Consider the following 14,976-nt stretch of genomic DNA (forward strand, 5'->3'; position numbering starts at 1 on the left):
GATGCACTGGGTCATGTTAGTGAACTTTCACTCTACTACGCTCCTCATCACATTCTCAAAAAGGGAGAGGCTGGATGCCAAATGTGCAGCCAGAGATTCTGCGTGTTTGTTTATTTGGATTGTACTATTAGGCTGACTTGATTGGTTCATTATTGCCTTCATGACAGGGTTATCAATGAGTAAGGCTTACTTTGGTATTGAGTAAAAACTATTGTGTTAGATGTCCAACTGAAAATGTCTTTTTTTCATCAACACATTGCTTAAGTGCTTTAGTTTGCATCTTTAATCTTATTTATTTGTGCTATAAATCCATAAATAACATCATCACACACTTGTTCTTGAAGTCTATCATTATTTGAAAATGTATTGTCTTTTAATGCTTGTTTATTTTCTATAATGGGATTTTCCTGCCAAATTCAAGTCCAACGTTGACTAAATGATTTCACATCTGAAAGATGTTGCATTTGATGGGATGATAGGTTTACTCTGAAGTGACAAAAATGTTGCAAATTCATATGCACAAGAAAGTTTTGTCAATAATTTGTAACCTCAAATTATTCTATCAATTCATTACAATAGTGATCTTCTTGCATGATGCTTGTGCAGACATTGGCAGTTGTCTTATAGATAATATACAGTCTTTCTTGCTGAAATGCAGTCATCTCAACTACAGAGCAAACACCCCCATACTCTTAATATGTGAACAGGAGAACATTCTTAGAAATTTGTGATCTTCATTTGAATATGCATAAAATACTTATTTACTGTTAATCCGAAGTCTGTCTGACCGATGGTGGCTGTCATTTTTGCAGAATAACTAAATCCTGTTCAGCCAGATTGGCGATTTGGACACGGATGAATTATGCGGTTTGTTAGCTTGCAACTGGCAGTGGCTGACACAGTGTTAGTGGTTGTGCCAATGCAAACTCTAGCTCTCTGTACTGACAAGGTTTTGGGTTCACTTGCACCACCTGATTAACATCAGATTGTGCAAGTTTTGAGCCATTTCCTGTTAGTATTAATATATGTATATATAAAATAGTCATATAATAGTGGAGCAATAATGGAGAGGCAGAGGTTGGAGTTCACTTCTCAAACCACTTGATTTATTCTAGCAACACAAATGTACAGCACTGCATGCTTAACTAGACAAAACTAGACAGAGCACCTCAGTAGCCTTCAACAACACCAAAGAGACACACACACACACACACACACAGTGGGCCAGCCCTCACCCCCATGTCTCCACCAATCACCAACACACACTGATTTTCACCCTGCCATATAGATGATTGGCAGCCAGATGGGAGACTATAGTCTGACTCCGCTAAACAGAACTTGAACTGTATGGGGTTGCTACAATAATATAGTTTATTTCTTGTATGCTAATTACAAAATCTGTGTATTATTAAGATTACTGCATATATATTAAACTATATAAATTTAGTAGCCTATAAAACATGCTGCATGTAACAGAGTCCGGAGTATTTCAATCTGATGGGGTCTGATGTGTTTGTGTGCACCTTTGACCACTAGATATCAGTGTTTGACAAAACCATGAGATGAAGTGCTGTGTGTGTGTGTGTGTGTGTGTGTGTGTGTGTGTGTGTGTGTGTGTGTGTGTGTGTGTGTGTGTGTGTGTGTGTGTGTGTGTGTGTGTGTGTGTGTGTGTGTGTGTGTGTGTGTGTGTGTGTGTGTGTGTGTGTGTGTGTGTGTGTGTGTGTGTGTGTGTGTGTGTGTGTGTGTGTGTGTGTGTGTGTGTGTGTGGCCCAAAAGTGTGTCAGTCATGCTGTGCAGCCAAATGTTGCTCAGACCCTCAGAACTTTAAATTTACACTGCAACAACATTAAAAACATCAGGAAGGATTTCAGGGAAAAGGTATAAAATGATAAGCTATTGAGGGGAAACATGAGAAGAAATTTAACGTCAGCTAAATGTTTCCAGGTTAAAGTCGATCTGAATGTAAATCTTGTGACAATTTTGAATGAGGCGTCATTATCTAGTATCTACAGTATCTACAAATTTCTCCACCCTTGGTTTTATAGTCAGTGAAGGACGTGAGACAAACCTGAATGTTTTGTTTGTTTGTTTTCTAAAAAGTATTACCAACTCATTTCTGTACTTTATTTCTTTTCTTTTGTATTTACTGTCGGCCTATATACTCACAATGTTTAGTAAATAGAATTTTATAGGTTCAGGTCTGTGTCTATCCATGACACAAGGTCTTTTGTTTTCAAAATAAAACTTTGATGATAACTGGCAGCATTAGATTATGACTAGATAATGATGCTACCTCACATTTGAATTTGTAAAACCAAAACAACACATGTTCGTCAGCGTGATTGACCGAAATTCATTCTGAATCCTCTACAAGCAAATAGTTCCCTCTTCCTCTAACACTACACACATCCACTGTGAACACACTCTCTGTCAAACCAGTTTGTCCTGTGGATTTAAATAGTCAGGTGGAGGACTGAAAGTCCAGGGGGGATTTTCAAAGGATCTGTTCAGCTCATCTCTGACATTTCAGCATGTTTAATACACTTATTGGAAAAAAGGCTTTGACTTGCTCGATCACATTGTAGTTTTTATTTAAACATAAATGTATTTGTCAGTAAATACCTGCTCAAATAAAATAAAATATAAAATCAAAAAGCAACATTTGAATCTTTACAGAAACTCCTGTTAACAAGGACAATTCTGCAGCTGATGCTTGTGTTTGCTTTTCAGGGATGTTTCGCTCATCAAATGAGCACATGAATTAAAAACTGTGATGCCATCAATTTAAACTAATGTAGGAAAGTTGGCTTAAACAACGCTCATAGCTCATGTTGCATTCAGGTTGCAGTATGTCCAACAGAAAAAGACAAGCTAGAAAATCTGAGGTAAAGGTCTTCATGCAGACGGATTCAACCTTTTTCACAGCATTTAAACAGTGATGGAGAAAAAAAAGTTACAAGTATAATTAACATTTAAAACTCAACACGTCAAAGTTCATGATTCAGGACGTTCATTTTAGAAAAATACAACAACTGTAAAATACTTCACTTGCACCCGGAGACTTTTTGTCTGTGTTTGGTTTGAAGTTCAGTTTTAGTGCACATCGCGTCTTAAAGCTGTAACATTTCCCTGCATATTGATGAATGTAGTCCAGGCCATCAACACAACATGATGGAGTATGAGGAGAATTATACTTCATCAACTACTTCATACAAAATAAGTAAACAACTACTTCTAAGTAACTTCTAGGACATTAAACTTCTCTATTGTATGTTTAAACATAAGTGCGTTGGTGTGTGTGTGTGTGCATGCGTGTGCGTGTGTGTGTGTCCATTATTATAGGTATGTTCTCGCTGGGTTTAAGGAGGCATCCTCATTGTCACTCCTCACTGATGAATCCTCTTCCATTTCTGCTTGTTTCAGCTGAGACTTTGTTGACGGCGCCTCACTCTGCTCAGATTTTGTCGACTCCGGTCTCTTCATCTGAGACTTTGTTGATGGTGCCCATGATCTTTCGGACTCCTGCACTGAGCCCTGCCCAGGCCTGTCCTCCCAGGGAGGCCTTGTGTACGGCTGAGACTGTGTGGACGCTCCCTCGTAGCTTTGAGTACGGGAGAACACTGCTCCCACAGGCTGGGGTTTGCGAGGAGGACCTGCCTGGCTGGACCCGTTGGAGGAGCGGACCACCAGGTAGCGGACAGAGGGGCTTTTGTCTGCATCATGGGCTTTGAGGGGGCACGCAGAGCTGATGAACAAACCCCCTCCCAGAATTAGCAGGATGGATGCTCCCCAGCCGATGTAGATACAGGCTCCAATCTCCCTCCGCTGGGCATCTACGGAGGCGCTGTAGAACTTCCTCACCACCGCTCCCGCCGCCCAGGATGTGGGAATCAAACACAGCAGCCCTGTGATAATCAGCACCACCCCTGCTGCTACAGCCACCTTGCCCTTAACCCCACCTCCTTCTCCGTCCAAGAAGCGAGTGCACTTCCCTCCAACGAAGGCCAGAATGAGGCCGATGCTGCCTGAAGTGATGGCGAGGACGGTGAGAGCCCTGGCGGCCTGCAGGTCAGCGGTGAGAGCGAGGAGGGACTCATATGGCTTACACGACATCTGCCCTGTGCTCTGGACCACGCAGGTCATCCAGATGCCCTCCCAGATGGTCTGGGAGGTGACGATGGTGCTGCCCACGAAGGCCGTGACCCTCCACATGGGCAGTATGCAGCTGATGATGACCCCTGCCCATCCCAGGAGGCACAGCGCGCTGGCCAGCATCTGCATCCCCATGGAGGCCATGGTGTAGCAGAGGCGGGAAGATCTCTGCAGCTGTTTGAGAAATCTTCACAGAGGCGCTCTGATGTGTTGATTCTTTTGTGTGGAGCTCCTTTTGCTTTCACTCCTGATCTCTCCGGGCACTCTTCTCTTCTTCTTGAATCTCTCTGGGAGCTTTTCTTTGTCAGTCTGTGATGTTGCAGTTTTCATACACCTCCATTTTTTTCCCCTCTTGCCACAGTTACAGTGTAAAGTATCTATCTCAGGAACACACAGCCCTTTCTGACAGTTCAGCTGTCTGTCCGGCCTCCAACAGCTTGTGCTTGACTCCAGGTGTGTCTCAGTTCAGCCTCAGTTCATTTGTTTACAGCATATTTTCCTATGACTCGGTCCCTCCCCCTTTGTATCTCCATCTGCTGTCCTCTCCTTCCCCCTCTCTCTCTCTCAGTCGCGTCTCTCTTTGCTTCTCTACCTGAGAGTGCTCTCTCTTTTACTGTCACCTGAGCGGCTGCCTGTGTGCTACTGGTCAGGTGTTGATGCGCCACACCTAGTCAATAGGGAGAAGCAAGGGGAGGAGGTTTAGAGAAGAAAGAGAAGGAGAGAGAGAGAGAGAGAGAGAGAGAGAGAGAGAGGTAACTGTGAAACTGTGACATCATCTATCTCTGCCCTCATTATCTTAGTCTGATAAGATTATTTTGGAAGCAATAAACAGTGGATAAAGCAGGAAGAAAGACAGGCCTCTGTGCATTAACATGTTTCTAACACACACTCTCATTAGGGGCTGAATTGTTGTCTTTGTTCTTTCATACACCATCTGCAGAAATGCTGGTTAAAAATGATTTTTGTTGAACGTAAGCCCGGTGCTCATTCTCAGTGTATCTGTTTGTGTTTACACATCTTCTCTGAATGCGCGTGTGCATGTGAACAATGTGTTAACGCAGGATGTATTTGTGAAACAAAAGGAGGGCAATGTGAAACACAATCTCCAGGGAGTAAAACCAGTTTCAATCTAGCAGAGTTTACGGTGCAGAAAAACCTGTTCCGCACATGCAAAACCCCTCCTCACACACTCACACAGACAAACACGCACACGTACACACACAGTCGTGTCTCCATTAATTCAGAGGACATTACACTGGCTCACAATCATTTTCTAGAGACTTAATCGGACCTTAACTGAAACTTCAACTTAAAATCAAATGATTTCCACTATGGGGACTTGTTCGCTGTCCCCATAATGTGACTGTGTAAACAGATTTAGGTCCCCACAACATGAGTAATACCTGGCCCACACACACGCACACACACACACACACACATACACATACACATACACATACACATACACACAACCAAACCTTTTAATCAGGCTCAAAATAATCTTTAATCTCGCTGTCCTTGTAAAGCTCGGAGGGACAGTTTTTGTGTTCATTCTTTTCTTTCCCACATTATAACAAACTCAGATTTTGGCATAATTATGTTCTGTATGTTTAAAGGACACAAGCAGTTTTAATTTATCCAATAAAAAAACGTCATTATCATAATTGAAAACACAAACACAAAGAGTCAGTTAAGCATGGCACTGTAATATATATATATGTCTTATATTTTTACATGAAGTCCCCCTCTTTATACACACAACTACACTATCATGTACTTGTACAGAGACCTGAGGACATAATTATTTGCCAACAGTTCTAACTTCTCCAATGAGGACATATTTTATATTATTCCAGCCTTTACATATGGGTCTCCAAAAGAGAAGTTAGCCTATAACTGTTAATAAATATATTAATAAAAAAATGTGTTATACACTGCTAATGAATGCCAAATAAGCAACATTTTATCTAAGTTAACAAATATTTTTATCTTCCTACCATCTCATTCTCCTATGTAAAAAAAAAGGATCAGATAAAAAGAGGAAATACTACATATACACAAACACAGTTATCATAGAGTTTCTTGGTTTATTTCTTTGGCGGGAAGAACACACTGTCACGCAGCCTGTTTGTGAGGATTCTTCCAGGTGAACTTGTAAAACCAGATTTTTCTCATTTGTCATCCCTGTAACTGTTCCTCTCTTTGAAAAAAAAAACAAAAAAACACAGCAACGTAATCTCAGATATATGCAGAGATGACCTACATCTTAGTGTCATGCTATAATACTCATAATAATAAAAAACAAACAGAATCAGTCACTCAATAAAAGTTAGTTTGATAGAGAAAGAGGATCCAAAGTATCAGGTTTAGACACGTAACAGTAACAGCAGACTTCACAAAAAAATACACTGTGTTTCATATACACACATTTTCTGAATCTCACACACGTCATAGAGAGTATGTGAGACTAATAAACAACATAAACCAGCTGAACATAAACAAAAAATACAAATATCTTTGTAAAATACAAAAAAACATTGTGTTTACATAGAGAATCAAAAAACTGCACATTTTTCACCATGTGTGACTCTTATGGAGGTTTTTAAAACTAAAACACATACTGTAAAAGTTTCTTTTCTTTTTATACAACATTACAGATAGTGTTCATCTTAATGGGACGAACAGAAGGTGAATGTTCCATCAAATTCTTTGTCTTATCTCTGTCCTGCTGACCATCTAAACGTAGGCCTTGCTGCTCTCCATGGAGCGAGCCTTGGAGTACTTCACATCATAGTCGTTCTCATCTCTGGGGGGACAGGAGCTGCAGAGGAGGCCCCCACCCAGGAGCAGCAGCCCAGCAGCGCCCCAGCCGATGTAGAGCGAGGCCCCCAGCTCCCTCCTCTGAGCGTTGGTCATGAGGGGGTTGTAGAAGTCACGAATGATGGTGTTGGCGGTCCAGCAGACGGGGATGAGCACCAAGAGGCCTGCGATGAGGAAGGTGATTCCAGCAGCGATGGCCACTTTGCTCTTTTGCCTTTCGTCCTCCACAAAGTTGGTGCACTTGCCCCCGACCACGCCCAGAAGGATCCCAAAGACCCCGACGATGATGGCGATTACCACGAGCGCTCTGGCAGCCTGCAGGTCCTGAGGTAAGGCCAGGAGAGAGTCGTAGACTTTGCACTGCATCTGGCCTGTACTCTGTGTCACACAGTTCATCCACAAACCTTCCCAGATCACCTGAGAGGTGACGATGTTGGCACCGATGAAGGCTGTAACTTTCCAGGTGGGGAGAGCGCAGATGACGATGCTCCCCAGAAATCCGATGAGGGCCAGGGCCATACCCAGAATCTGCCTTCCACTGGACACCATGCTGAAGCTCTGCCGATCTCTTCACAGAGGTAAGACTGTGCGTTGCTGAGAGTCGGAGTAATTTATGTGTGAGAGGAGACAAAGGAGCAGGTCTTGGTTTATATTGCCCACTCAGAGGGGAAGCCAACAGTGACTTGCTAATAGGTTTAGTTAGTCAGAGGAGGAGCTTTCTGCTGAGGCCTCTCAGCTGAAACTGGTTTGTGATGACATCTCACCTGACCAGTTGCTTCACAACGGCAGTGGAAAGGACAGACAGCAGAGTTTCAGAGAGTTTCCAACCTGAGTCCCTCCAGCTGTGATTTACCATTCATTGAGCTTTATGTCTATGAATTTGAATCACTTCTGAAATGCCTAAGCTCATCTTAAGAAATTGAAATTCTTACAGTATCACTGAAATATGTGAGAGTCATTCACAGTTAATATAAAAGTACAGGGTTCTTCACCATTTGGCAAAGATCCGTAGGTTTGAAAGGCAGATCACATGACATGAGTGATCACACTGCCAGTCGATACCAGTAACATTCAGGTAATGGCCTTTAAAAAATACCTATGTCCCTGCAGGGAAACTCCCTCTTGTCCTCCCCCTGCCAGTGGCAGGTCTGCTCAGCACCATCTGTGTCTGTGGGGTTTGTCAGTATTAACTGTTACTGAAGGACACAGTAGGTATTGGCTGAACAGGCACCTCTGTCCTGTTTGGGGGTTTTAAGTGGAATTAAAAGAGTGCACAGCCCTTCATAAATATTAGATCATATATAGGTCAATAATTCAAAGAAATGTTATACATTTGTTGTTTTTCACATATAACCCAACAAACTAAGCAGTTTGTGTTCTGTCAGCACAATTATCACATCAATATCAATTATATTTTACTTATTTTTAAGTAGTCAACGTTGTCAAAATCATCTTCCAACCGACAGGGTCGGGTGGAGCTCCACCACAGTTGTCTACACCTCCTCCAATGAGGGTGACAACGAAGCCCAGGAGGCCGGCGAGGATGGAGAGCAATGTGAGGTCTGTGCCAAAAAAAATTACCTTTTTTTATTAAAAGTAAAAGACATAAAAATGCAAGACTTCAAAAATTCAAAGTGGAAAGGAAGTGGAGAGCACATTAACACTTGTGCGGTTAATGTTCACCAGATCACCCTTGAATATAAAACTGAAAAAGGAACAAGACTAGAAGAATGTATTTCCTGTATGGTGAATATGTATCTTAGCTTAGCATAAAGACTGGAAATAGAGGGAAAGGATTAGCCTGGCTCTGAACCAGCACTTCTAAAACTCACTAATTAACACATCTTGCTTGACGTCTTATCCGTGTGTCAAATGTTCAATTATTAATCTAACATTATCTCACAACCAAAACATAGTCTTAGTTTACCTGAAAGTAACAGACCAGCTAAAAATCTTGCCCTGAGGAAATGAAAATGTGCCTATGTTTAGGATTATTCTAGAAAGGAAGTGGTTCATATGATGTGTTGTCTGCCCACAACAGAAACCCAAAGTGTTGATTCCTCATCCAGAGCTGCTGTGAACAGGGATTTTCACAGGATCAGGCTTCAAACATGAATGTGACTCATGGCTGCGACTCTTCACTCATGTTGCTTTATTTCAGAGAAAGCACCGGTAAAGCTGATGTAATCCAGGATAAGATAAGTGCTTTTAAAACAAACCAGACAGAAGACAAAGTTGGAGTTAGAATTACTTCAGACTGGATTAATCTCGAAGTGCAGAGGCAGCATTTAAAAAAAAAAAAATCAGTTTACGCAAATACGTTTTAGTCAGTGTCAGCATTCACATATTCCTCTATTTTAACATACCCCCCTCTACCTAAAACTGCGTGAGGCACCCATACAATGTAGCTGGAATTTAGCTTTTTCGAGGCCAAAGCACCGTCTTAAACATTTATCTACATAAAACCATGCACCCCCACACAAACAAGGAAACAGTGATTATGGTGGAAGGAAAATTTATTAGAATAATCAGTAACAACGTTAACATAAAAACAATTCCGGCCAGTTTCCTGCACCAAGAATGTGCAGACTGTAAAGTACTTGCAGGCATTTTAAACATAGGCTCCTCCGCTAGCTGCTGAGTGTGGGGCAGAGTATTTGACACTATCCTTACGCTGCTGGCACTGAAGAACGCTCCTGCAACCTCTTCTGATTGGCTTTTCAAAATGATCCAAACTGAAAACACCTGTGTTTCATTAAGTTGGTCCCATATTGTCAACCACACACCGGTAGATGCAGATTGAAATTTGAAATATGATGATTTCGTAGAGGACTTTAGATGAGATTGTTGCTGTCCACACGTCAAATGTTTTACTGTAAATACAAATACAAACTGCATCTCTTAATAAGTAGTAATTAATCAATTAAAAATATCTCCAATATACCGTAACATCTCATTTTATGTAAAAAAAAAAAAAAAAAAAAAAAGATAAAAAGAGGAAATACTACATATACACAAACACAGTTATCACTCAGTCTCTTGGTTTATGTAACTGTAACTGTTCCTCTCTTTGAAACAAAAAAAGACGACCTACATCTTAATGTCACGCTATAATACTCATAATAATAAAAAACAAACAGAATCAGTCACTCAATAAAAGTTAGTTTGATAGAGAAAGAGGATCCAAAGTATCAGGTTTAGACACGTAACAGTAACAGCAGACTTCACAAAAAAATACACTGTGTTTCATATACAGCAGTTTTTAACACACATTCTCTCAATCTCACACACGTCATAGAGAGTATGTGAGACTAATAAACAACATAAACCAGCAGAACATAAACAAAAAATACAAATATCGGTGTAAAATACAAAAAAACATTGTGTTTACATAGAGAATCAAAAAACTGCACATTTTTCACCATGTGTGCCTCATCATCATCTTAATGGGACGAACAGAAGGTGAATGTTCCATCAAATTCTTTGTCTTATCTCTGTCCTGCTGACCATCTAAACGTAGGCCTTGCTGCTCTCCATGGAGCGAGCCTTGGAGTACTTCACATCATAGTTGTTCTCATCTCTGGGGGGACAGGAGCTGCAGAGGAGGCCCCCACCCAGGAGCAGCAGCCCAGCGGCGCCCCAGCCGATGTAGAGCGAGGCCCCCAGCTCCCTCCTCTGAGCATTGATCAAGATGGGGTTGTGGAAGTCACGAGTGATGGTGTTGGCGGTCCAGCAGACGGGGATGAGCACCAAGAGGCCTGCGATGAGGAAGGTGATTCCAGCAGCGATGGCCACTTTGCTCTTTTGCCTTTCGTCCTCCAAGCAGTTGGTGCACTTGCCCCCGACCACGCCCAGAAGGATCCCAAAGACCCCGACGATGATGGCGATTACCACGAGCGCTCTGGCAGCCTGCAGGTCCTGAGATAAGGCCAGGAGAGAGTCGTAGACTTTGCACTGCATCTGGCCTGTACTCTGCATCACACAGTTCATCCACAAACCTTCCCAGGTCAGCTGAGAGGTGACGATGTTGGCACCGATGAAGGCTGTAACTTTCCACATGGGGACAGCGCAGATGAGGATGCTCCCCAGAAATCCGATGAGGGCCAGGGCCATACCCAGAATCTGCCTTCCACTGGACACCATGCTGAAGCTCTGCCGATCTCTTCACAGAGGTAAGACTGTGCGTTGCTGAGAGTCGGAGTAATTTATGTGTGAGAGGAGACAAAGGAGCAGGTCTTGGTTTATATTGCCCACTCAGAGGGGAAGCCAACAGTGACTTGCTAATAGGTTTAGTTAGTCAGAGGAGGAGCTTTCTGCTGAGGCCTCTCAGCTCTCAGACATATCACCTGACCAGTTGCTTCACAACAACAGTGGAAAGGACAGACAGCAGAGTTTCAGAGATGACCACAGAGCCCACTAGAAGAAGTAAAGCAGACAGACAAACTATGTTTCTTATTTCATGTGGTCAGTGTAATATATGTTTTTTATTATCTAGTTTCAGCTCATTGGAGCTGCAGAGAGGCCTGGATCCTCCTGGCACTGGTGACCCCCTCAACTTTTCTGATTTAATTCATTTTATGGTATTACTTCCATCGAGGAGGATATGATTTCACCTGTTTTGAAATAAGTAAAATTCTGAAGAAGTCGGCTACTTGTTTTCACATTTTAATTTACAAACTTGTTTGTTTTCCACTTTTCCACAACTGACACTGACAGAGTTAAGTAATATCAAACTTTATTGTTATTATTATATCAAATTTTATGATGTTGTGACAGTGTGGTTGTATTAACATTTAAGGAGAAAGGACCAGTGATCACACTTTCCTGTGTGCAGTCATTCTCAAAACAGTCCATCTGTACAGATTAGACTCTATCGTAATAATATTCACTTGGCAATGTTGTGGTTCTGCTGGGAACGTCACGCACCAGATTTGGTGTCATTCCCATGGATAAGCCCTTCCCGTTGTCCAGTGTCCCTGATCTGTTTGACAGATTACGGCCCAAAGTCCTCTGCTCAGATCCTGGTTGTGTCCCCGGAGGTTGATTATACAGCCTGGCCCCACTCTGAGCTGTGATCAGGGGGTTATAGTCATGCACTTGGGCTACGTGTTCTACCATCCTACTTGGCGTATGATCAAACATCCTCCAGCTGTTTGATCTCAGGACATCAGACCTCAGAGTGTCTGTACGGGATGAACTGTTGCTGAATTGAGCGCTGGTGCTGTACGGCATGTAGGTGTAGTAGGAAGGTTGGGATCTCTCCTTCTCGCAGCAGACGAAGCAGATCAGAGCTCCGCCGAGGAGGAGCAGCAGAGAGGAGGCCCAGCCTATGTAGATGGAGGAACCCACCTCCCTCTTCAGGGCGTCAGTCACAAAGGGGTCATTGTAGACTGAGATGGTGGCTCCTGCTGACCAGCTGACTGCAACCAGGCACAGGATGCCAGCGAGGACACACAGAGCTCCACCCAGCAGACACGCCTGGAAGAATAAAGGACATTTTGATGATATGTGCTTCATCAGAAATCTGTCAGGAGCTTTATTCACGTCTTACATGTATAGATAGACGGATAGCAGTGCCACAGCAGCCAAGATACACATGAATCACAGAATGACATAAACAATACACAAAGAGGTAAATAAGAAAATACAATGATGAAAAAACTAACTAAAGCTAAAATCTTAACTAGATACTAAAAAAAAAAAAAAAAAGGAACCATAAATATATACAGATCCAGTATCTGCACAGTTTTTGTGATTATACCATATTTAAAATTATTTCAATGGCCTAAGATTTGGTTTGTAGGAAAATGAATGAAACCATCACTGTGAAAGCTGTGGAAATCACTGTCAGTGTCTTTTTTGATACTCATACCTGGAGCCTACAAAGTCAGAAAATCCCACCCATAAAAGCTTTAATGTGACATTCTCACACATGTTAAAGGTTTTATACTCCATGTTTTGGGAAGATCCTTTTTCTGTTTCATCTTGTTTTGTTTTCCTTGTAATTGCTCAGTGCCAGTGAATACAGGATCTGACATTTGAAGACTGCAATTAACAACAGTCCACTTCATTTTATCATCTAAAGTAAAAGAAGTATGTGTTTTTGAATTTACATCAGTATCACTCAGAGTGGATCAGAAAAGGATTTGAATCATCTGTCTTCAGATAGAGATGTCGGGCTTATTACAAAAATGTTATTTTAGAATAAAACTCAGTGGCACGTTGCAGAAACTCAGAGCAGCTTGACTGAAAGCACAATGGACTCCACATATAGCACCACCCAGTGACTTACAATGTGCAAAACAGTCCAAATAGTGCAAAAGCTTTGATTTTCTGTAGAAATTTGAATGTCATTTAATCTTAACTTACTTAGTTTTGCAGTTACAAAATGTAAAAGTTTCTCTTCATGTCTCGGTTTTGATTTCACTGTGAGATTTACATCATTATTGTTTTTCCTCCTTCACTGAGAACGATTAGAGAGACTTGTTTTCAGTGTTTGCAAAGTCAAGTAAATTGAATTTAATTGAACTAAAATTGTAATTGCATGACTGATGTGAGCATTGCTTCGTCTGGTTTTAGGTTTTCTGTGTTTTGATGCTCTGTACCAAGGTTGGCAGGTGGCATCTGGAGGTTAATATCAACCTTTCCTTCACTTTCTTTGTTTTGAGGACAGTAAAATTTTAAGGACTCAAAGCTTAAACAAAATCCTTCCTGCAGTCTACACTATTACAGCGTTTACTTGCAAAGCACAAAACATCCAGTCCACACAACACGAGTACAACTCCGGCACCTTCTTTTTGGAGGAAGACGTGGACGGAGCCTCAACAGGGTCAGGTGCAGCTCCACTACAGTTGGCTACACCTCCTCCAATGAGGGTGACAACGAAGCCCAGGAGGCCGGCGAGGATGGAAAGCAATGTGAGGGCACGTCCAGCCTGGATGTCAGGGGTCATAGTGTTGGACGACGTGTGTCTCTTACACTGCATCTGACCTGTTGCCTGGAGGACGCAGTGTAACCACAGACCATCCCACACCTAAGACAGAAACAGAGGGAATCTTCACAGAGATTTCAAAGGATGAACGAGGTCTAAATTAAGTTTTGTTGCAGGGCAGGAGTTCTTCTTCTTGAGTTGAGAAGCTGTTTATATGGTCAATCATGCTCCGTGTTGATGCAGAAATCCAAATTCAGTTTAAAATCACTTTTAAAAATATTTTATTTTTTGATGCTGCATTTTCTGAGTCAAAGTGAAGAAACTGTCTATTTCAGTCTAATCCAGCATTAATGTGACTAACAAAAATTTACATAACTATCAGTCACTTTCACATCAACCTTCCCCACTTTACTGATTCTTACCCCTTAATTTTACAACAATGGAATGGAAATGCAAATCGAACATGTAGAAAGTGGGATGAATTTCTCTGTGATGTACTGCATATCTACTTACCGACTGTGCAGTCACAATATTTGCTCCCACAAAAGATGTGTCGCGCCACATCGGAAGTCCACATGCCAGACACACTCCTAAAACTCCCATCAGACCCAGCGCCAGACCCCCGATCTGCTTGCCCTGCCCTCCCATTTTAAAACATAAAGCAGCAACAAACAAGAAAATTCAACAGAAAATATCCACTGTGAAGCTAATTTTTTTTTGTATTCTCGGCAGATTTTCAGAGTAAAGAATAAGATTGCATTTCTCTTGTCTAGCTCCTGCTGAAACAGAGAGTGCTCTACCTCTTATCAGTTGTTATGTTTTTCTCTTAAGTCGTCAGATGACAAAGATCAACAGGGATGTTCAAACGTACAGCAGGAGGAGGCAGTTTGTGAGCAGTATTCAAATACCTCTGAGGTATTTGTCCAAATCCAAATCAAGTTTTTCAGGCTTTCAAACAAATTGAAATGGCCGATGGTTCTCAGAAGTAACACACTTTTCTCTCTGTGCCAAAAAAAAAAGACCTTTTTTTAATTAACAGGTAATTAACAGACACAAGAACGCAGGACTGCAAA

The 14,976-nt window shown here is 41.8% G+C and overlaps 4 protein-coding genes across 6 annotated transcripts in view; 1 reads left to right on the forward strand and 3 right to left on the reverse strand.

Moving 5' to 3' along the window:
• Positions 1-331, forward strand: part of nf2b (NF2, moesin-ezrin-radixin like (MERLIN) tumor suppressor b) — a 10,971-nt gene extending 10,640 nt beyond the window's left edge. Inside the window, exon 17 of the mRNA XM_071506004.1 lies at positions 1-331. This exon is cut by the window's left edge and continues 1,462 nt beyond it. The gene's annotated coding sequence lies outside the window, so the exon portion shown is untranslated.
• Positions 332-3,198: 2,867 nt separating this feature from the next.
• Positions 3,199-7,632, reverse strand: LOC139637353 (uncharacterized). The gene is made up of 2 exons (XM_071506008.1): positions 7,043-7,632; positions 3,199-4,303 (listed from the first exon to the last, which is right to left on the reverse strand). The coding sequence occupies exons 1-2, from the start codon at positions 7,519-7,521 to the stop codon at positions 3,337-3,339; spliced, it is 1,446 nt and encodes a 481-aa protein (XP_071362109.1). The 5' UTR covers positions 7,522-7,632; the 3' UTR covers positions 3,199-3,336.
• A 1,838-nt stretch (positions 7,633-9,470) lies between these two features.
• LOC139637665 (claudin-4-like) lies at positions 9,471-11,115 on the reverse strand. Of its 3 annotated transcripts, none has more exons than XM_071506523.1 (2): positions 10,572-11,115; positions 9,471-9,675 (listed from the first exon to the last, which is right to left on the reverse strand). In XM_071506523.1, the coding sequence occupies exons 1-2, from the start codon at positions 11,113-11,115 to the stop codon at positions 9,584-9,586; spliced, it is 636 nt and encodes a 211-aa protein (XP_071362624.1). In that variant the 3' UTR covers positions 9,471-9,583. The 3 variants fall into 3 exon arrangements, with proteins under 3 accessions (XP_071362624.1, XP_071362623.1, XP_071362622.1); XM_071506522.1 differs by having other exon boundaries at positions 9,471-9,640; positions 10,534-11,115; XM_071506521.1 differs by having other exon boundaries at positions 9,471-11,115.
• A 667-nt stretch (positions 11,116-11,782) lies between these two features.
• LOC139637660 (claudin-4-like) lies at positions 11,783-14,901 on the reverse strand. The gene is made up of 3 exons (XM_071506516.1): positions 14,417-14,901; positions 13,763-14,005; positions 11,783-12,450 (listed from the first exon to the last, which is right to left on the reverse strand). The coding sequence occupies exons 1-3, from the start codon at positions 14,549-14,551 to the stop codon at positions 11,836-11,838; spliced, it is 993 nt and encodes a 330-aa protein (XP_071362617.1). The 5' UTR covers positions 14,552-14,901; the 3' UTR covers positions 11,783-11,835.
• Positions 14,902-14,976: the final 75 nt, after the last annotated feature.

Source organism: Trachinotus anak, unplaced genomic scaffold (assembly GCF_046630095.1).
Source record: "Trachinotus anak isolate AG129_WGS33_773 ecotype Australia unplaced genomic scaffold, CSIRO_AGI_Tana_v1 ptg000020l, whole genome shotgun sequence".
In the NCBI taxonomy this organism is placed as follows: Eukaryota; Metazoa; Chordata; class Actinopteri; order Carangiformes; family Carangidae; genus Trachinotus; species Trachinotus anak.

Bases quoted from the DNA above. Each gene is read 5' to 3' on its own strand.
- LOC139637665 (XM_071506522.1), bottom strand. From the start codon at position 11,115: ATGGTGTCCAGTGGAAGGCAGATTCTGGGTATGGCCCTGGCCCTCATC. The intron at 9,641-10,533 runs GTGAAGTACTCC...CAGCAGCGTAAG, and splicing joins GAGATGAGAACAACTATGAT to GATAGTGTCAAATACTCTGC.
- LOC139637353 (XM_071506008.1), bottom strand. From the start codon at position 7,521: ATGGTGTCCAGTGGAAGGCAGATTCTGGGTATGGCCCTGGCCCTCATC. The intron at 4,304-7,042 runs GGGGGCCTCGCT...TTCCCGCCTCTG, and splicing joins AACGCTCAGAGGAGGGAGCT to CTACACCATGGCCTCCATGG.
- LOC139637660 (XM_071506516.1), bottom strand. From the start codon at position 14,551: ATGGGAGGGCAGGGCAAGCAGATCGGGGGTCTGGCGCTGGGTCTGATG. The intron at 14,006-14,416 runs GTAAGTAGATAT...TTTCTGTCTTAG, and splicing joins ATATTGTGACTGCACAGTCG to GTGTGGGATGGTCTGTGGTT. The intron at 12,451-13,762 runs GTGCCGGAGTTG...TTATTCTTCCAG, and splicing joins CGTCTTCCTCCAAAAAGAAG to GCGTGTCTGCTGGGTGGAGC.